Source organism: Aythya marila, assembly GCF_965140915.1.
Source record: "Aythya marila genome assembly, chromosome: 12".
In the NCBI taxonomy this organism is placed as follows: domain Eukaryota; kingdom Metazoa; phylum Chordata; class Aves; order Anseriformes; family Anatidae; genus Aythya; species Aythya marila.
Window position 1 is genome coordinate 9093177 of NC_139053.1, and position 20598 is coordinate 9113774.

Consider the following 20598-nt stretch of genomic DNA (forward strand, 5'->3'; position numbering starts at 1 on the left):
CCCCCTGCCTGCTCTGAACCTCTGCCCCTAAATATTCCTCAGCCCTGGGCCCGTGCAGTCCCATCCCAGAGCCCTTACTGGGAGTTTTCCTGATGCCCAGCTGCTCCTCGGGGTGGTGTCCCCGGGGGAGAAGCAGCCCAGGGGCAGCCAAATGCTGGTGGGAGAAAACCCCAGAGGGAGAAAACCCCAGTGGGAAAAACCTCCAGTGGGACAAAACCTCATCAGGAGAACACCCCATGGGTGCAGCACCCAGCGGTGGGGCGCAGCAGGGGGTCAGGCTTTGCCCTCTGACCCCCGCGGGGACAGGAGCAGCCCGTTTTGTAGGGCTGATCCCGCCGGGCACGGGGCTGCGCGTGGCCCCGGACCCCTCCCCGTCCTTCCTTCCTTCCTCCCCCAGGCTTTTGTTGTGTGCCACGGCCTCTCGCTCCGTTAACCCACATACGGGGGCCGGCTGCCTCCCCGGCGGGCAGCGCGAGCGGCGGGCTGGCAGCACCAGGCCCGATCACTTCTGCTCTATTTATTCGGGCAGCCACGAAGGAGCGGGGAGGGGACGCGCCCGGGCTGCCGGCCCTGCTTCCCACCCCCCTTGAGCAAACTCCAAAAGATGGTCCTGAGCCTCACAGGTGAATATGGGGCACTCGATGAGCTGCACCAGCTTGTCCACCTCGGTGAGGAAGTCCACGGTGACCTCCAGGTCCCCGCTGGGCACGGCAGTTAAGGATGCGCCTTGGGAAGGAGAGGGAGCGGTGGCAGCAGTGGGGGGGACCCCAAATATTTGTGGCTTGTGGCCCTGCTGCGAGTTCAGCGGTGTATCCCAATCTCTGGATGTGTTTGAGAGCTGCGTGGTGCCACGGGACATGGCTCGGGGTGGGACTGGGGTGGCTGCACAGGGAAATATCCCTTGTGCTCCGGGCAGAGGGTGAGCTCACCGCGGTGCCACGGGGCCCACGGGCTGCTGGCTCTGCCGGGACACGTCCCAGGCCCTGAGCACCAAAATCTCGGCTCCACGGCTGCCTCAGAGAGGCCTTGACAAGGGCAGGGCATTGGCGTGTCCTCACCCTGCACCAGGCAGAGGTGGGAGCCTCGGGGAGATGGAGCTGAGGCTGCCCAGGGGCATCGCTGCCTCCCCGGGACGCGATGTGCTTGGAGTCTGCCTCGGATGGGTGGAGGACGGGGGTTCCAAGGTAACATTTGGGGGTGGAAAAGGAGAAGGAAAGAAATCAGCCCCTCTGCTTGTGTTGCTGGACACGGGGCTGGGAGGCCAAAGCCTTCATCCCCCCGGGAGGAAGGAGCCTCCCCTCCTGGGTGGCTGAATCGTGCGCCGTCCTCTTACATCACCAAAAATAAAAGGGGAGAGGGGCTGGGAGGCACCCAGCAAGCACTGCCCCGACCCGTCTGCGCCCCGGCAGAGCCCCCCCCCGAAGGATACAACTTCTGGATGAGGTCGTAGGCGTGCTTGTAGTTCTGGGTGAGGAAGCAGAGGGACACGGTTGTCACTGGGTTGTGGCACCAGGACCGGTACAGGCAGCAGAACAGGTTGCGGCTCTCCTGGGGAAAGAAGACGATGGAGGGGTTAGGAAAGGAGGCCACCAAAACACGGGGGGACACCTCCCCACCCCCCAGCCCACCCGGTGCTGACACTGCCCTGGTCTTTGGGGTGCCCCCGTGGCCACCGGCACTGCTGGCAGCTGCCCCGGGAGCGGCTTTGCTGCGGGAACAGCTGCGGGACCAGCGGGGCCCCGCGGGGTGCTCGCCCCCATCACCTGTCTCCTGGGGAGGTGGCAGCTGCCGCGGGGCTCGGGGGGCCCGAGGAGGGCACGTGGGGCTCGTGATCGGCTTACACGGGGGGATCGGGGGCCCCTTCACGTGCTGGGGGAGAAAAGGGAAACCTGGGGGTGTCCTGGAGGTCCCCGGACTGCACGGGATGTGTGACCCGTGCTCTGCCTCTAAGCACTCGCCCCCTGCCTCAGTTTGCCCGCCCGTGAAATGGAGCCAGGTGCCCGTACCGGCGTCCTCAGGTCCTTCAGCTGGTTCCTCAGCTGGAAGAGCTCAGAGGAGGTGAGCAGGATGGTGTTCAGGGTGTGCACCATGGTGGAGGCGAACTTGAGGTCCTCTTCCCGCAGCAGGATGTCGGCCATGGAGTGGAAGATGTTTTCTGCGTTCAGAAGTAGACAGAGCTGCCTGTGCGCCGCGCGGAAAACACAAACCAACAGGGGACGGGTGGTTAATGAGCGTGGGACCCCGGCCCGAGCCCACGCACCGCATCCCTCCCGCACGGAGCTCCACGGGTGGCAAACGGGGACACCGGGAGCTGCCACGGGACCACCCGCTGCTGGTCCAGGCAGCGGCGAACCCGGGCATCCCCACGGGGTCAAACATCTCAGAGCTGAAACCCCAAAACCAGATTTTCTCCCGCCTTTGTTGGGATTTGGGGCTTTCCCGTTTTACTCCGAGCTCCTGCGCCCCCAAGCTGAGGATCCCTGGACCCCCGCCTGCTGCTCTGGGTGCCCTGCGCCTCTCGGGGTCCTGTGGGACGGGGTGGTGGCACCACAATCCCCGATTTGGGGGAGCAGGGCAGGGGGTTGATGGCACCTGAAGCCAACAAGTGGCTCCAGCCTCCCTGCAGCCCCCGCGGGCAGAGGCCAGGGGCTCGTGGCACCCCGGGGAGCCAGGACACAAAGAGCCCCTGCGGATGCTTCCAAAGAGGCCGATAAAGCTGTCCCAGGGGGGTGGAAAATGGGTTTTCTGGCCCCAAAGAGGGGCGTGGAGGAAGAAAGCTGTCTTCCTCGCGGCTCGGCGGAGCGGCTCGGAGCCCCGCGCACCCGGACAAAGCGCTGCTCTGTGAGGGCTTTACATAACCCAACCCGGCCCTCGGGCAGTGCCAAATCAGCTCATTTACCCATTGAGCCCCCTTCTTCTTACATAACCAGTGCCCCTCAGGCACGGGATCGCCGGAGGAGGGAGAGCATCGGGAGAGGGAAGGGCTGGGGGGGAAGGAGAAGGGGAAGGGGAGCACCCCGAGGAGATGGGGACGTGTGCTCTGTGTCCTCCTGGCAGCCAGTGGGGGCTTCCAGAGCCTCCCTGGTGGGGAAAAAAGGGGGCAGCCACCGCCTGCAGTGCTCTGGGTGCCCTCCCCGTGCACAGCCTCTTCCAGAGACGCTTCCCAAGTGCCTGTGGAACTTGTGTGTGCCCAGGGAGAACCCCTTTCCTGGCTGTTTTAACCCAATTTCCCTTCCCCAGGGCGTCCTAAAGGAGTGGGCTGCGATCAGAGGCTCCCAAACGGGGCACATCCAAGCTCGTGCCCCATGGTGACACCAGTTCCTACCCTGGTGACAACTGGTGGCATCGCCACCGCTGCCCCCCGGGCTCTGTCCCCGCTCCCAGGCTCGGAGCAGCGGCGCCGTGCCAAAACGCGCCCCGGGGAGCGCAAAGCCCTGGGGGACGCAGCGATTCGGGGACCTCCACAGCTGCCCTCGCCCGCCCACGGGCTGCAGAGGGGGCGGATTGAGGCAAACCCGCCAGGGCCGGCCCCCACCGCCCCCGTCCCGTCCGAAATCAGGCATGGCTTTCCATAAATAGCTGCCCCGACATCCCTCTGGCTGCCGCCGCGCTCCCAGCCAGCGCCCAGCGTGGAGAGCTTTCTAATTTCAGGCCTGGTTTTGATTAGCGAGGAAGGGCTGGGTTGGGTTGGGATTTTTTTTTGTCCTTTTTCTTTTTTTTTTCTTGCTCCTTTCGGTGGCACTGGGAAATTGGGAACGGGTCAGCGTGGAAGGAGCAGCGGGGCACGGCGCGCCCCTCGCCCTGCACGGGCAGGATTTCGCTGGGAGATGGGAGCAGAAAGTTTGGGGTGCCCGCCTGTGGGGTGCAGCTGGGACCCCTTGTGGGAAGAAGGGCCGAAACCCAAAGCTGGCGGAGGAAAAGAGCTTTGTAGGAGGAAAAAGCCTGGCCCAGACCAGGTAACCTCTGCCCTTGCTCTCCCAGCACCGATGGAGAGGCCGTACGTGGATGTCCCCCCCTGCCACGCCGTGCCACCGTCCCCTGCACGCCAGGAGAGCTGTGGATGTGCAGAGCCACTGTGCCAGGGGGCAGCAGCTTTTTGGGGACCCCAAAGCCACCAGAGGTGGCTTTGGCAGCGCTCACCCAACAAAATCCACTGGGTCCCTTCCCCAGTGTGCAGTGGGATTCCCAGAGGGGACCGCAGCGAGCCACCAGCTCCTCGCCCCCTAGCCCAAAGTGTCCCCCAGGGGCTGGGGACATTTCTGGCAGCACTGGGTGGTGGTGGAGGACAAGTGGCCGTCCCCGCAGCTGCCGTGACAGCTGAGGCTGACTGCCAGTGCTGGGGGAGTGGGGGTGACACGGGAGAGCCCCGCAGAGCCGCTCCCCTGGGTGCGAGGGGGAGGCGAGCCGGCCAGCGGGGAGGGAAGGGACAGGGGGACACGAGGGGACAACTTTCCACCCCCAGCAGGGTGCCAAGGTCACCGGGAGCCCTTTGGCTTTTTTGGGGCCAGCCCATCACCTCCGGCCCTGCTGGTACAAGGCCGCGAGGAGGGCAGTGCCCCTGGGTGCTTCCTCCCCACCCTCCTCTTCCTCTCCCCTCCCTGCTCCTCCCCAGGCTTCTCGCCGCCCTTCCTCCCCGCAGCAGCCTGGCAGCGAGCACGGCTCAGCCCTGTCCTCGTCCCCGTCCTCCCCCGAGGAGAAGCAGCGTCCCCGGCAGCTGGGACCCTTTAGGAATTCGCAGAGGAATTAGGAATTTAGGAATTAGGACGGGGAAGGGAGAGGGAGGAGAGAGCGGGGACACCACGAGGCTGCTGCCATTCCCCCTCCAGGGTGGGGAAGGAAAGCAGAAAGCAGCGCCCTGGAAGTTTGAGGGCAGCGGGGCTCCGTCTGCGGGCAGGTCTGGGGGTTCCCTGCCTCCACCTCCTCCCTGCTGGGCACCGACTTCCAACCAGAGGAATTTTGGGGTCGGTAAAGCCTCAACTTCTTCTCCAGGCTCCTGCCCCACCGCCTGCCCTGCCGGGGTCGGGATGTGCCGCAGAGCCCCAGCGGGGATGCCCCATTCCCCTGGGCACCGCGTGAGGTCTGCTCCTCTCCACCAAAGGCAAAACTCCAGCCCCAGCTCCTCCTGACGGTTATTATCGACCCCCCCCTGGCAAATTTGGCCCAGCCCTCTCCCTGCAGCCAGGGAAAAGACGCCCGGGCTCTGCTCGAGCAGCCAGGGCCAGCCCCCGAGCTGCTTCTGCTCCCGGGGGAGATGCGCAGCATGTTTCACCGCAAACAAGGATCCCTCCCACGGCCGGCTGCTCGGCAGGGAAACAACAGCCGAGCCTGCCACGGTGCCAGCACGGCGCTGAGCCCTCTCCTCCCTGGCTGAATGGCAACGGGTCCCCAGGGATGGCTGTGACAGTCCTGATCCCTTGGGACACGTGGGCTGGGTGCGCTCGGAGCATCGGGAAAGGAACGGCTCCGAGGTGCTGCTCCGGGATGGCAGAGCTCCTGGGAAGCCCCCGAGGGCTTTTGGCCTGCGAGAGGCAGGGAACGGCAGGTCCCAACCGAGGCCAAGGCAAGCATCAGCCTGAACGCCCTCGCAGCAGGATTTTGGCACGGGGCAGCCCAAAACACACCTCAGCGTTCTCCGGCATGCCAGTGCCCTTTGGAGAGGTCACCCGCAGCCTGCAGAGCGTGCCTCAAGGTGAAATCAGACACAGCCACAGCTCCGAGAGGGGCAGAGAGGCTGCACCGAGCAGGGGGGCTGCTGCTGCTTCAGCCGTGAGGGCACAACCTGCAGAGCTCACAGGGCTCAGCCAGAAAACCAGCAGCTCCCCTGCCCCGAGCCCTCCAGGAAAGCAAAACCCCACAACACCCGAGGCTCCCCTTCTCCAACTTGTGAAGCTGCCCAGTTCTGGGGGCAAGATCTGGCTGCAGGACCTCAAACCTCATGTTTGTAGGAAAATGGTGAGAGCTGAGCTACGGGGAAGGCTGAAAGGCTCAACCTAGAGGTGCCCAACGCATTGCTCGACCAGCGGGCACAGGAAGATCAGCTTCCAAGCCTTGACGCCCCCAGAGCCACTGAGATGAGGGTGGCGAGCACTGTGCCGTGCCGTGGGGAGCCGTGCAGCCCCGGGCTCATGGCACCTCGAGCCCCGGGCGAGGAGGAGCTGCAGAAGCACCACAGCTTGTGCCCGGCAGGGCCGAAACTCTGGCTCCGTCCAGACGTGCCCACAGGAGCAGAAACCTGGCTGCCAGCCACCTCCCGGGCCAGGAGGAGTGACGCACGGCCCCGCACCTGCCCCAGCCCGGGGGCACAAACACCGGCCCCGCTCTCGCCAGGCGGCGACGCTTTTAGGATTTTGTGTCCTCCAAAGGATGGAGAGAAAAAGAAAACCCCACAGGTTTCCAAGGGGAGGAAGCGCAGGGGCTGGGGAGCTGCGTACCGCGACAGCAGCGCTCCGCTCCGAAGATCCTTCCTCTGAGATGCATCCCCCCTTCCAGCCTGACAGCTGTGGCCTAATTTTCAGGAAAACTGACAGGCGCCTTATTTCTACCCCTATAATTTCTTTCCGCTGCCAATAAAATAGGTTAAAGGAGCGGGTGCGGAGCCGCGGCGAGAGGAGCCGGGAGAGGCTGATCCCGTTTGGGGCGTGCAGGGCTGGCAGGGGCGGGAGCCTCCCCATCGCTGCTGGGGGGAATAAAAATGCTCCTGCTCCTTCTGTGGGAAGGTGAGCGAGCAGCACAGTGCTGGCACAGAGGCAACACGGCCCATGTGTGTCCCCCAGGGGAAAGGGGGATGTTTTTTAGGGAGCTCCATCCCTGGAGGAAGAGTGACCTTCATCCCTGCCCCAGGCACAAGCCCTCAGCTCCCTCACCTCGTACCCAAGCTCCGGACTTCTCCGACTTCTCCCCTGCTCTGGCTGAGCATCGGGAGGTTTCCAGCAGCCCGGCCCCAGCCCCGTCCTGCCCCAAAGCACCAGCCCTGATGTGGCAGCTCCCTCCCGGGGGCGGGCATCGCCGCTCCTGCGCTGTGAGCAGCACCCAGCCCTTGTGCAGAGTCATCCATCGCCTGCCTGCTGGCCCCGCTGCCCTCCCGAGCACTCACGCGAGCTGCAAGAGAGCAGAAAATAGCAGCAAAACCGCAGGGACCGGGAGGCTCGGACGCAATTTGCAACCTTTCCCCCTCCTGCTTGGCTGCAAGAGGGCTCGGCTAAAAGCTCCTCGTGCGTGCGAGCCGCCCGGCTGCCGCCTTGCTCCTCTGGATGCTTTCCGTGGGCACAACGGGTGCTGGGAGCAGGGATTCCTCGCTGGGGAACCACCAGCCCCACGCCCAAGATGTGCTCTCTCCCTCCGACGGGGCAGGCTGGGAACTGCCTGAATCCTTTCTCTGCCTGCTCCAACACTGCGGGAATTTCCCTGCGCCCTGTGTGGCTCCTTGGGGTCTCACGGTCACTCCCACAGCCAGAAAAGGGGGAAGCGTTTCCTCCCGGCCCATCCCTTTACTCGGGAAGCTCGTGAGGGGACCCCCCACCATCCCCAAAATGAGATATCTGCAAGAACCCCCCCCCACTCACTGGGTTCAAGGCAGGAGCTCTGAAAACTCCATCCACGTTCACGCCAGGAGTTACAGCAACCTCACCGCTGGGTGGGTGCTGGTGGCACCTGGGTGCTCCCTGTCCCTGGAGCATCCACACCAGCACCTGGTGGATAACCCCGCTGGCTCTGAGGGCAGGATGTGGCCCTTCCTGCTCCAGGCACTTCGCCTTCTCTCCTCCAAAGCCCCCAGACCCTCGGGATGGGAGCAGTCGGATGCTCGGGTGCCTTGTGCGTGCCATCGGGCCCCTCCGGCACAGGGCGATGTGCTGCGGGGTGCTGCACTGCAGCCAGGAACAGAAAACCTTGAGGGGATGCAAACCTCAGCCCTGCCTGGGGGGTTTTTAACCAAGCACGCCCTGGGGATAATCCTGGGCAGGATCCCCTGTAGGACAGAGGGGAAAAATGCCAGTACTCCGCTCCTCCCAGCCTCCAGTTGTGGCTTTTGCTCCGTAAAATAAATTTTGCTCTTTATAAAGCGAGGTGTCCCATCTGGGAAGCAAAGGAAAAGAGGAAACACAACCAGACCCCTCTGCAGCCCAGCGGGGTGGGTTCCCAGCTGATGGCCAAAAAAAAACTCAGGCTGGCCACCCCGTGTGCGTGGCTCCCCCTTCTCGGTGCAGCCACCGGGCAAGGAAAATGGGGCAGAAAATCTTGGAGCTGCTCGCGGCAGCTCGGGATCAAACAAAACCCTGCTTCGGGGAAATCCTGCTGCGGGGAAACCTGCATCTGCTGCGAGCTCCCCGCTCGCCCAGCCCTCCTCCTCTCGCCTTTCCGGAGCTCGTGCTTCGCCCCTGCTGGGATCCCGGGGAAAGCACCGGGATGGAGACCACGTAACTCCCCCGGGACCTGCCCTGGGAAGGAACTCGGCTGCTTTCTGAGGATTTTCTCCCCCCCCGGCGCACACTTCCCCTTCCTCCTCCCCACACTCTCGCTGACCTTAATGAGTCCCAGCCCACGCCAGCGCCGCGGCTCGCACGTGTTTTCCATTTTTCTGCAGGAAAACGCACCGGGGCCTCGCAACAGCTCTGATGGACACGGGTCCCAGGGCAGATTGCTGGGTAGGGTGCTTAAAACCCGTGTCCTGAGCCCACCGGGATGCTCCGGAGGAGGAGCTGGTCCTCAGGAGGATGCCCCAGCCCCTTGTACCCCAGCAGGCACAAGCAGACCTTGATTCCAGCACCTGAGAGCCCCAGGTCCAAGCTCTCGCCCTGCTGAAGGGCATTTTTGCCCCCCAGCCTCCAGCACGTGCCCCAGGGGGGATGCAGAGGGTGTCAGAGAGCTGGAGCCGAGCGCTCCCCGTGGCCCTCACCAGCAGCCTGGGAAGCGAGCGAGGCTCCGGGCATGCTAATGGCCCTTACGTAAAGGGGGGAAAGCTGACCCACATACGGGGCTGAAGGGCTGGACCCAAACCTTTGGCACCTGGGGACCTTCCTGGTGGGACGGGGACGACCCCGAGCTCTGCCCCTACCCCATCCGGGGGCCGCTCTCCGAGCCCTGGGCTGGGGAGCGCCGCCCTCGGTTTGGAAAACAGGAGGAAAAAAAAAAAAAACAAAACTAAAACGCTTTCTCCGGTTATTCCTTTCTGCGAGGCAACAGGGAGGGGGGGAAAGTGCACAGCTCGTTACAGCAAAAGGGCAGGCGGCCAGGGAGCATCCTGGCAGGCAGAGCCGCGTGTTTTCGCAGGCTCGCTGCCTCCCGACACAGAAGCTCCCCTTGTAGCCATCACAGCTGTTTGGATTTTACCCGAGTTCATATCACAGCTTATCAAAGGGGCTGCGTTTCTTTTTTTTTTTTTTTTTCCCTTCTCCCCTGCACTTCGCTGAACGGTTCACGTGAAAACAAACCCGGGTCTTGTTCCGCAGGAGGGTGGGGAGAGGAAGAAGAAGGACGAGAAGGACGAGAAGGACGCGCGCCCCTCGCCGAGCTGCTTTTGGTGTGGGCACGGGGATGGGCCAGCCCTGGGAGCCTCCAGAACACGGGCACACTGAGGGGGGCTCCTCGGGAAGCATCAAAACCTTTGGGCACCCAAATAGGGCGACAAAGGAGCAGGGGGGTGGCCAGGACAGGGACAAGAGGAGGGCTTTGAAACCCTGGCTGTGGTTTTGGCATCCCCTGCTCCATAGGGGATCCCCAGCATCTCCTTTCTCTGAACCCACAGTGCTGGTGAAAATCCATAACCCAGTGAGCCCCAGGGCCCCCATCCCACTCTGTCTGTCCCCATCCAGACAGCACAGCCCTGGGAAAGCCAGAGGGAGCAGCAAGCAGCTTGGGGTGCTGCTCCCCCCTGTGCTGAGCATGTTCCATGTCCCCCCAACGTCCACACTGCGCTGCAGCCACCATCACTGCTCTCCCTCCGCTGCCCCTCGCGGGTCCCTGTCTCGGTTCACAGGCTCAGCTCACTTTGTTTTCCCTTGTCGGGGAGAGCAGGGTGCTGCCCGGCCAGATTTTCTTCACTGCCACGTGCCAAACAGGGCAGGTATCTGCTCCCCAGCCAGGCCAGGAGCTCTTGGCACCAAAGCGAGAGGTAACGCCGAAGGGAAGTGCACGGGGCTGATGCTCCTGCCTCCAACAACCACTTTGGAGCTGCTTTTGGGTGCAGACGTGTCTGGATAGGAAGGAGGAGGCAGCACTTGGAATTCTGCAGCCTGCTGTGGAGGCAGGAAGGCTTTTTGCCTCTAGAGATGAACCCGATCTGCTCTGGGGTGCTTGGGGCAATGGGTACCAGGGCGGCTCCCTCGGCACACCCCTGAGCAGGGCTGTGCCCGCTCCTGAGCACCTACAGGGCACCAAACGGGCACGAAACAGCCCTGAAGAGCCCTTTCCTGGCGTTTCCCTTCCCTCCTGCTCCTGCTCAGGGCTCTCCTGCACCCACACACTCGCCCTCTGTGCTGGACGAGGCGCGGTGCCGGGGCTGGAGCTCACGGCGCCGTGCTGGGTGCCACCAGCAGGGACACGTCACAGACAGACCCTGAGCCAGTGCCGATGGAGAAAGGTGAGGAAAGGACTTGAAGAGAGGCTGTGAACCCCTGCAGTCAGCAACTGGACGTGCCCAAGCCCGTGCTGGGTCAGGAAACAAACTGCCCTACCGCAGCCACCCCGCCTGACCCCAGGGACCTTTGAGCTTGCCCAGCCTGGCACGGCGACGGGGAGAAATGCTGAGCTGGGCTTGAAATCCTTGCCCTACATTTCCCATCCCACTGAGCACTGTTCCTTCGGCTGGAAATCATTACCTACAGGTAACAGGTTCGCCTTCCTTCCCCGCTGCCCCAGCCAGCACGCGGGGAGCTGCCGGCGGCGCGTCGCCGTCCCCGGTGGCGGTGGAGGGGAGTGGGGGGATGAAATATCACCAGCGTTTCCCCCATGGAAACATGGGGCTGGCTTCTCCCCCCGCGGTGTGGAACAGCTGAACCCGCTTGCGGACAGGGGAGGGCTGTAACGTGGGAACACGCATGTGGCTTTCATTCGAGCAGCGCCTAAAAATAGCGCCACGAGGCTCCCGCATTTGGTGGGGCGCTCTGGCAGCAGATCAAGCTCCTCCAGAGGGTCCCGCGAAACCTCTCCCGCCCCATTCCCATCTCGCTGATCCCGGAGGCAGCGGAGAAGTGGTTAACGCCGGCATTTAAGCTGTCGTCAGTAGGTTTCAGGGTTAGTCACCAGTGCTGGAGGCCAGGGCTCACCCTGCCCAGGACGGCTGCGCTGGCTCCAGCCCCCTCGGATCTCTCCCCCGTGAGCCACCAGGCCGTTTGACAAGGGATAACAAAGGATAGGAGCTTTTGCCGTTGTTTTTTTGGGTTGTTTTTTCTTTTTTTTTTGCACTGATGGGGATTTTTTTTGCACATCTGGAGCCCAGGGCGTGAGCCGCAGCAAAAAGCAGCGGCTGGAGCTGCCCCGCTGGCTGTTGGGGAGCTGGAGGGAAAAATTGGAGGTGGCAGCGGATGGGAGAGCATTTGAGTGTGACCCCGCACAGGCTCCCCATTGCTACTCAGAGCCCCTCTAATTACCCTGCTGGTTTAATGAGCAGTCGGGCCCCCTCCCCTGCCCTGCTCACTCCCAGCAGGCGCTGAGAGGACTGCTACGAGCGGGATATTTTCCCTGCCCTATTCTTAGATCCCCGTGTGGTTAAATGCAACATTTCCAGACTCCTGTCTGGAGCAAAAAACCATATGCTCAGCTGGATTTTTGGGGGAGAAACAGCTTCTCACGGGGTATTTGGGATAAGGCACCGGGCTTTAAGGTGGGTGGGGAGAAACCTCCCCAGTCCTGGCGCTGCAGCCCCGTGGTGCAGGGCACTCGGTGCCCTCGGGGCACTGGGAGAGCTCCACGGAAACCCAGGGAGGAAAACGCCGAGTCCTGCCCCCTCCTCGCTGATTTTTCAGCCCTGCCTTGACCACTAAGCCCATTATTGCTGAGCGAGCCGAGGAATTTGCGTCCCTTGCCCCAGATTTCATTGCATTAAAGACGCCGCTGCTCTGCCAGCTGCTGCAGCGCTCGTTTTCCCTGCCTCTGCTGCCTGATTGCAGCTCCTGAAGCGAATACAGATCCTGCCAATGTTTGCAGCCTAAATACGTGGCTCCTGCAGAGCAAGCTCCTTGTGGGGCGAGCATCGTGCGCCCCGTGAAGCCACGCTGAGCCAGGTGGAAGAATTGGCTCGACTTGGCACCCTGAGCAAGCACGGCCTTCGTGCTCCAGCTGGCCCGCTCGTTTCCCAACCAGAACCCGACGACGCCGTGTAACACGGAGATACTTTGCCTTGGGGGCTGGGAGCAGAAATTACGGTGCCTCGACACGCGAGAGGCGAGTCGGTTTGCTCTGGAAAGCCCGGCCTCGGCTGCCAGCTAGCCAGGGAGGCTGCCGAAAAGGGCTCCGGCTCCTGGTGATGTGAGGGAGCCCGGCACCGAACCCTTCCTCCCAGCCCACCCTGGCCACGAGGTGGGCTCTGACCTGATGATGAAGGCTCCTCGCGTCTCCAGGAGTTTCCGTTCGCTGCTGAAGCGCTTGAGCAGGTTGATCATGAACTTGTAGAAGTAGGAGTTCATGGTGGGGGTGGAGGGAGAGCACTCCAAGCCTTTCGTACCTGGGGAGGCGGGCGAAGGGGAGAGGAAATTAGAGCAGCTGGGTTATTTTGGCTAAAAAAGTCTCAGTCAGAGAGCAGACACCCAAAACACAGTCGCAGGACTTGGTGGGGAAGGGTAGGGGCACCAAAATGAGATTTCCAAGCCTGGTGTAACTGTGCCTGCTCAGCCCAGCAGCACCAGCCCTGCCCCAGCCCTCTCCATCCCAGGGCAAAGCACCTCGTGGTGCTCCCAGCCCTCGGAGAAGGGCACGAGGATGAAGTGGTCTTTTGGGGAGACCGTCCCAGAGCCACCAATTTTAGTAGCTGGGACGAGAAGGGGTGCCCAAGACCATGCATAAAGGGGCCACCCATCTGCAGGTGCTGCTGGGCCCCCTCGCAAAGCACCCCGAGGTGCCACCAGCCTGCATGGACGCTTCGGGGCAGCACCCGTGGTGGTGGGCAGAGCCAGCAGCCAGCACCCCGCGGCTGGGGAACCACTCACAGCCTAGTAGGTGGCAGGGAGGGGTGAGAAAAGGCATTTCCTAGCTCAGGGTACGCACAGGGAGTTAGGAAAATACAGCATTTCAGGGCTTGAAGCGCAGGCAGATACGGATTGCCTTTCCCACCGTGCAACTTCAGCAGGGATGGTTTGTTCTGCAGGGCAGTGCTCAGAGCAAATGTTTGGAGAGGGTGTTTAAAGGCGAGCTCGCAACAAGGGGGGGATCTCCCCTAGCTCCCCGTGCGGGATGGCTGGGACGGGTCCCGCAGCGTCCCCAGCACGGTCAGTGTTCAGTCTCCCACCAGATCGCACGGCAACGTGCAGGGTTTGATTTATGTGTGCTGTCTGCTTCTGTCAAGACGCAGCAGAGCACAGAGCGGCCAATTAAAAACGCAATCAACCAGCCAAAGCCCGGGCTGATGGAAGAGCCCCCGGCCTGATTTCCCCTGCCTGGTGGCAGGGGCACGGGGAGGCACCGAGGGGCTCAGCCCAGCACCTTCCCAGCAGCAGGTCTGAGGGGACCAAAGCATGAGTTGTTCTTTTTGGGGAAGGGGAAGTAAAGAACTAGTGGAAACTGTCTTTCAAAGCTGGAGAAGTGTTTTTTTTTTGGCCTGTTTTGTCAGCAGCACCAAGCCATCTGACCCAGACCTGCTCAGGCCAGGCGGGACGCGCATCACGCCTCCACCCCTACCAGCTCCCGATGGTGGTTTTAGGAGCCCAGAGCCCAGATTTGAGCAGGCACACACGGCTGGCACAGCCTCCTTCCTCCACCAGGCTGGGCTTTCCTCCTGCCAGCCCCCAGGCAGCTGTGGGTATCCCCGGGGAAGGTTTCGGCACCGCTTGCCCTGCGTTTCGGAGCAGCGCGGTGCCGGAGCAGCCTTGCTCAGCGGGTGGCCCCGCAGCTCACGGCGCGGCACAGCGGGGTCTGGCTCAGCACGGCAGCAGGAGCAGCTCCTCACGGCACGAGAGACAGGCGGGGAGAAGTGTTAAGAAAACTGCGGCTTAATTAATTGGAGCTTGCACCTCTCCCCCTTCCCCTGGCGCGAGGCGTCGCGGATCCGCCACCTGCCAGATCGGCTGCGAGCGCACCACGCGGCAGCCCCCCAGCTCGTCCTTTCCCATGGGACACGAGGGGAGCAGAAGGGCAAAAGCTGGCTGGATCTTGGTTTTCAGCACGAATACGGATGGTGTAAGCAGGGCCACGCGATCCTTCTGGCTTTTGGGGTCGCCGGATGCTGGCTGGGGCAGAAAAAGCCGCGCGGAGCCGGGGCGGCTGCGAGCGCTCGCCGCGGTTCACGCCGCCGGTACGCTGCCATCGCTCATGGGGCCGCGTTATAAATCAAGAGAGACAGGCAATTAGGAACCTATATTAAGGCCCTTATAAATATATATTGCATGGCAGCCGGGAACATTCGGGCCGTCTGGCTGCCTGACGGCCGGAGCTGTCTCGAAACCTTCGGCGGGTGAAGTGTCCCCAGACTGCACCGGGAGAGGACGCGGGCGCTGACTCACATTTTCCTTCTTTGGCCACCGAGCACCGAATTTCACCATAGCAGAGAACACAAGTTTTGCTAATTTTCCATGATTACTTTCAAACTGGTCCTAATTAAAACCGGCGCAGGCTTGCTTGGCTCCATTTAAACCGAATTTAAACGCGATTTGACCAGAATTGATTGCTTTCTGAAGCAGGCTAAATCCGGGTAAGCTGTTTAACAGCTACCCACGAGGGCATTGGTGGCGGTTTAGCTAAAATGATTTACTTTAACCCATAATTGGAGCCATCTCAGCACCAACCGGAGCTGGGATACAGGAGGTGGCTGAGCTGAGAGCTGCTGGCAGGGAGAGGAGCGCACGGGGTCGGTGTGCCGAGCGCCGCAGGGTGGATGCTGCGCCTCCATCACCAAAAAGAGGTGATTTAGGGCTGTTTTTAAGGCTGTTTCCTTGCTCACGAAGGTCCGGAAGGAGGTTTTGCTCCCAGCAGCCAGACACTCAGCGCCCTGCCCTGCCCAAGCATCCCTCCAGCCCCAGGGCCTCACGCCTCCCCTCGGTCCTCCGTGCGTGGCCAGGGCGAGCTGCGGGCCCCGGCGGTGTGGGAGGCAGTGCTGGAGGATGGAGCCCAGCGAAACCCCGTGTGGAGACGTGGGAATCTGCACCACATCTCCCCCCGGCAGCCTTCCCCAGGATGTTTTGAATTTGAGCTTTCGCAAACACGGCGCAGCGAAGCCTCGCGGAGCGGGATAAAAATAGAGCCGTTAAGAAAAAAATAATAAAAAAAACGTATATATAAAAAAAAAAAAAAAGGCAAACTCTCCCACCGAAACCCAATAGCTGGAAACAGACACGAACGTGTCGGCAGCTCAGCTGGGCTCTCACAAACCACAGAGCCTGGTATGCTGCTGAGGAAATGAACTCACCGACAGCACCGGGCTGCGCTCTGCCTGCTCCCCGCATGGATGCCCAGGCACACGGAGGCTGCTCTGCTCCCTGCCTGGCCAAAGGGCCCTGGGCTTGCGATTTCTGGGATGTCAGAGCATCAGACAGAGGCTCAGCCTGGCACCCCGCGGGCTGAGGCCCCATCAGGGTCGTGTGGGAGGGAAGGGGATGGGGACACGGAGGGCTGGCAGCTCCGCGGGGAGATGTGAGGCACACGGCACAGCCCCGGGAGCGTGCCAGACGCCGGCGCTGCTCCAGAGCCCACCGTGTGCTGTGGATGCTTTCGACTCAAAATCGCAGACCCGCTCAAAGCTTTGCTGGAAAATGCCATTTTGGCACGCCTCAGCCAAGGGGCCGGCTTTCCTTTGCTGCCTCAGGGACCCCCAGGAGCTCGGGGACCAACATTTCCAACCCCCCTGCAGCTCTGCGGGTTACGCAGGGGGCAGCCGAGGCAAAGGGAGCGCTTCGGCTCCCTGGGGACCACCTCCAGGCCGAGGGCACGGGGATGCCCCGACACGTTTGGGGCATAAACCACGACACATTGCAGCAAAGAAACGTGCAGGTTTCCTCCTGGTCCTCCCTGCTACGTCCCCAGGCAGAAGGTGACGAGGTGACGGCTGAGGCCAGCGCCCTGCCACGCTCACGTGGGGCTGGCGGGGCAGCTCGTCCTCCCCGTGGTGCTGGAGGAGGGATGCTGAGGGTCCCACGAACGGCGCTTCTCGCCCTGCCCCGGCTCATTGTGGCCGGGGGGGAGCCGTCGGAGGGCAGCCGACCTTATGTAAGCAGAGAACAAAGCAGCTAAATAAAAACCCGAGCTGGGAACGGGCTGCGGAAGTGGGACACGGCTTTCCTGGCTAATCAACGAGCATCTGAAGGAAACCGAGCTGAATGGCAGGGAAACAACTGCATAAACACATCCCGGGGGAAGAAAGGGTGAGAGAGGAAGCGGGGGAAGCCCGCAGCGTGGCACGGGCCCCCTCTGCCTCCCCTGCTGCCCTCGCTGCTCGCCTTGGGGGGCAGAGATTGAGGTAGAGATTCAGAGCACCTGCGGAGATGGAGGGTACCTGCAGAGCCACACGCTCAGATGGGGCTCAGGTGTGGGAGAGGAGGGGATCTGAGATTACCCAGCCCGTGCAGCTCCCCTCCCAGTGAAGATCTCGCCTCTGAAGGAGATGAAGGAGGTGGGTTTAACCCCAGGGAGGAGCGCAGCGAGAGAGCATCCTGCCCTCGAGACACGGCCACGCAAGCAAAGCGCGGTGTGGAACCGCCCAGGGAGCTGTGTGTGGGGATTGCTGCCCTGCACCCCGGTCTGAACCCAGGTCCTGCTGCTGGGGGGTCACGCAGCACCTCGGGGTGCACACCCGGTCCAAACCCAGTTCCCTCGGGGTGCACACGCGGTGCCTGGGCACTCGCCCACGCCTGGTGTGTGGGGCAGAGGTTGGGTTCGCGTGGAGCGCCGTCACCGCAGCATCGCGCAGACCAGGGGGGTGCTATCAGCCGTGCTCCCACCCCAAAAAAAAAAAAAAACTACAAAAAAAGGAGTCTTTGCAGTCACCACAGCCACGCTGGGACAACCAGAGCCCTGCACGAGGCCCTGCGAAGCCCAGCTCTTCTCCACGCCACGCTGCGATAGCTGGAGCCAGGCTGCTCCTCCCGAGAGCTACGAGGGGCCACGGCAGCCGCTGGGATGCGCGCCATCCAGCCTGCTATTTTTAGATAATCCACAAGGAAGGAAACCTCAGGCAAGAGCCATCAGCGAAGAGCTGAGCTGCAGCTCCTCGGCAGCTTGGCCAACGCCGCGGGCGCTGCTCCACCCACGCAGCCTCGCTGGGGACACCGGCGCATCGCCGGCACCCGCGGAGCTCAGCGGGCTTCCAGCCACCCCCCTCCACCCCACGTGTCCGAGACAGGTAGCTCTGCAAAACCCAAACTGCTCAGGGAACCTCAAACCCTGGGCTGGTTCCTGCTGCAGACCTTCCCAGGCCCAGGGAGGGGGGAATTATTTGTGCTCTTCGGAGGAAACTCAGCCCCGGGAGCAGGAGCGAGGCTCCGGCGGTGATTTTGCGAGGCGCGGCGGCTGCGTGCTTCGCAGGAGAGGCAGCCTTGGCTCTGCTCGTGGTTTACAATCCCGAGCTGACATGAAATGTGTCTTTGGCCGGGACGACCTGGCTCGGGGAGCGCAACCGGGAGGCTCCTCGATAGCAGCAGAGGAGAAGGGGCAGCCAAGCAACTGCAGAGGATGAGCCACAGACAGGGGAAGGTGGAAAAAAAAAAAAAAAAAAAAAAGCCTGATGTGCTGGGATGATTAATGGAAGGCTTTTTTTTTCCCCTCCCAAGTCCCCAAACAATAGGACTGTCCTTTTTCATCTCTCTGAGGGCTCGGGGCGACGCCGTGGTTCACATTCAGCACACGCAGCCACGAGCAGGCGAGGCGCTGTGCCACGGGCACGGGCTGAGCCCTCCGCGGCGCTGCGTTTTGGGCACCTCGGGTGGCAGCCAACAGCCCGTCCCGAGCCACGTTTAGGGCTCTGAGGGCTTCTGTGGGCAGAAAAGAGGCTGCCAACGAAGGTCCCATAAAAAAAGGGGGCAACAGCAACATCCCCCAACACCAACCTCTGCAGCATCTTGCTGCTAACCGTGGCCAATTCCCCAGAAGATGAGCCAGAAGGAAGAGCAATGAAATACAGACAGCAAATCCCCCAGCGATGCGGGGTGGGAGCTGATATACTGATTTTTTAGCCCACGAGCAGCCTTCCCTTCCACCTGAGGAGGTCTGACACGGGTGCCACTTAGCACCAAGTGGCTTAGCTTTGTGATTTAGCTCCGAAGGCAGCAAGAAGCAGCAGAGGGCACTTACCCGAGGCACTCAGCTGGCTGTTTCTGCCGGGGATGTGCAGCTCCACCTGGCCAGGGCGCGGGTCAGGGGTCTCGGAGGGGCCGTGCCCCTCGGTCTGCCCCGCTGGGGAAGAGGCGATCTCGGCCAGCACCTCGAGGTCCTTCAGGATGACCTGCAGGGAAAGGGAGAGCGCTGGGTGAGCGGGGACGATGACACGAGGAGAGGGGCTGTGGGGAGGGTTTTGCTTTCCAAAATCCCTGCTGGGGCAGGGGAGGTGGGAGGGTGAGCGCCAAATCCCAAGACGCAGGGAAAACAGGGCTGGCTGTGGGGCCCGAAGTAGGATTTTCAACTGGTTGCAGAGGAGCTGGGGCAGGAAAGTGAAAAGGGGACAAGCCCAGCAGCTTTTATTCCACAAGTCCCAGGGCAGCACGGGAAATTAAGCCCCGTTCAGTCGGGAGTGGGGTTTGCTTCCCCCTCTCCCCATTTCGGGGTTTGCCCCGAGTGCAGCCCCAGCTCCCTGCACCCCACAGCAGTTCCTTCCTCCCCCAGCCAGGTCAGCCCTCGCTGACTATATATAGAGCTTCTGGAGGAATTATTACAGGTTCTCTTTTCTTTTTTTTTTTTTTTTTTTTTTTTCCCCAGCTCTTCTCATGTCTCGAGCTATTTTGGGGCCCTCTTCATCCAAATGTCCTTGGGTCTAGGTGCCTCATCGCTCCTCCCTGACGTGCCAGGGCTGAGCGGAGCAGCGAGGCTGCCCAAAAGGGCTGACTGCCACCTCGGAGCCCTCCGCACCCAGCACAGCCCCGGGGGCTTTCCACGTGCTCTCACGAGCCCCTGGGTGTCCTTCTGTGGAGCTGCGAGCTTTAGCTTCAGAGCTACCAAGAAAACCCTCACCCCACTACAAAAAAAAAAAAAACAATATGTATTTTTATAATGTGAAGAATATGAAAAGGGACCCTGATAATGCGAGAGGCAGGTGCTCCTGGCTTTCTATATGGCATAAATATCCTAAGTGATTTTCTTTTGCAATTACAGTCAATTTTACGCTGAGGTTTAAGCCCCCACAGCCTTACAGCCTGGTGCCCAGGCTTTGGAGGACACGGACAGGGGGAGAGGAGCAGGGAGAGCTGCTCCATGACCAGCATGCAGAGCACCTGGATGAGCACCTTGCTGCCCCCATCAGCTCCTCTGGTACCCCTGGGTCACATCCTGACCCTCCTCAGCTCGGGGATGCAGAGCCAGCCTTGGAAAGCCGCTAACCACCCGGCTCCAGCACGCCTGGGAGGACCTCAGGAGCACAAACACCACCAAATCCCAGCCTGCAGCCACCCCAGGGAGGAGAACAACCACCAGCAGCAGCTTTGGCACAGAGGAACCATCCCTGGGGGCCAGGAGAGCGCAGCTCAGCCCACGGTGCCTCCGCGGTGCCGTCACGGGGGGACCTGGTTGCCAGCGGGTGCTGCTCAGGGGGAGGCACCGAGCTGGGTAAATAACAGCCCTGGAGGCTTCTCGTTGCTTTTGGCTAAAAGCAGCAGGGACCCAGAGGTTTTGGCTCACCGCCGGGGCCCTGCAGCGTCAGGAGTGGGGTGGTGGCAAAAACCAGCTGGAGAGCTGCAAAACGGCACGGGCATCGCGTCACCCGCAGCCCCGTCCTGGTCACAGCCCCCAAATTTAGGGCATTTTCTGTAGGGCGGGCAAACACACGCGTCGCTGCAGCGTGGATGGGGATGGAGGAGAAACCCCGTAAGGAGAAACCATCGCAAAAACCCGTAGGAAAGAAGAGCCGGGAGGGACGGGTGCGGGAGGCCCCGGAGGAAGAGGAGGAGCGGGCAGAGGCGAAGGCCTGGGGGGTTTTCCAGCCGTGGGAAAGAGGCAGGGAGGCCCGGCCTCCGCCCCGCGTGCTGCAGAGAGGCTTCCCGGCCGCGGCCGGAGCCGAGCCAGCAGCGCTTGGTATGCGCCGCACATCCCCGCGCCGAGCTGAGACCCAGCTTTGTGCACGAGGAGGCTGCAAGAGAGCGGCATCCTGCAGGGGCTGCGAGTGCCATGGCAACGGGACGGCTGTGCCAGCGGGTCCCCGTCCCTGGGATCATCGGGTCCAGTCCCCGGGACCATCCAAGGAAGGGGCCGGGGCCACCTCCAGCTCCCCGGACAGGGCGCGAGGATGCCCAAGGCTGGGCTCGCCCTGGGGCCAAG

General features: G+C 62.2%; 1 protein-coding gene across 1 annotated transcript in view; it reads right to left on the reverse strand.

Moving 5' to 3' along the window:
* Positions 1-20598, reverse strand: part of VAC14 (VAC14 component of PIKFYVE complex) — a 45893-nt gene that overhangs the window by 2625 nt on the left and 22670 nt on the right. Inside the window, exons 13-17 of the mRNA XM_082769699.1 lie at positions 18427-18577; positions 12526-12658; positions 2007-2181; positions 1430-1548; positions 622-701 (exon numbers count right to left, since the gene is read on the reverse strand). Coding sequence (XP_082625825.1) covers positions 622-701; positions 1430-1548; positions 2007-2181; positions 12526-12658; positions 18427-18577 — 658 coding nt within the window. The remainder of the gene's footprint in view (positions 1-621; positions 702-1429; positions 1549-2006; positions 2182-12525; positions 12659-18426; positions 18578-20598) is intronic.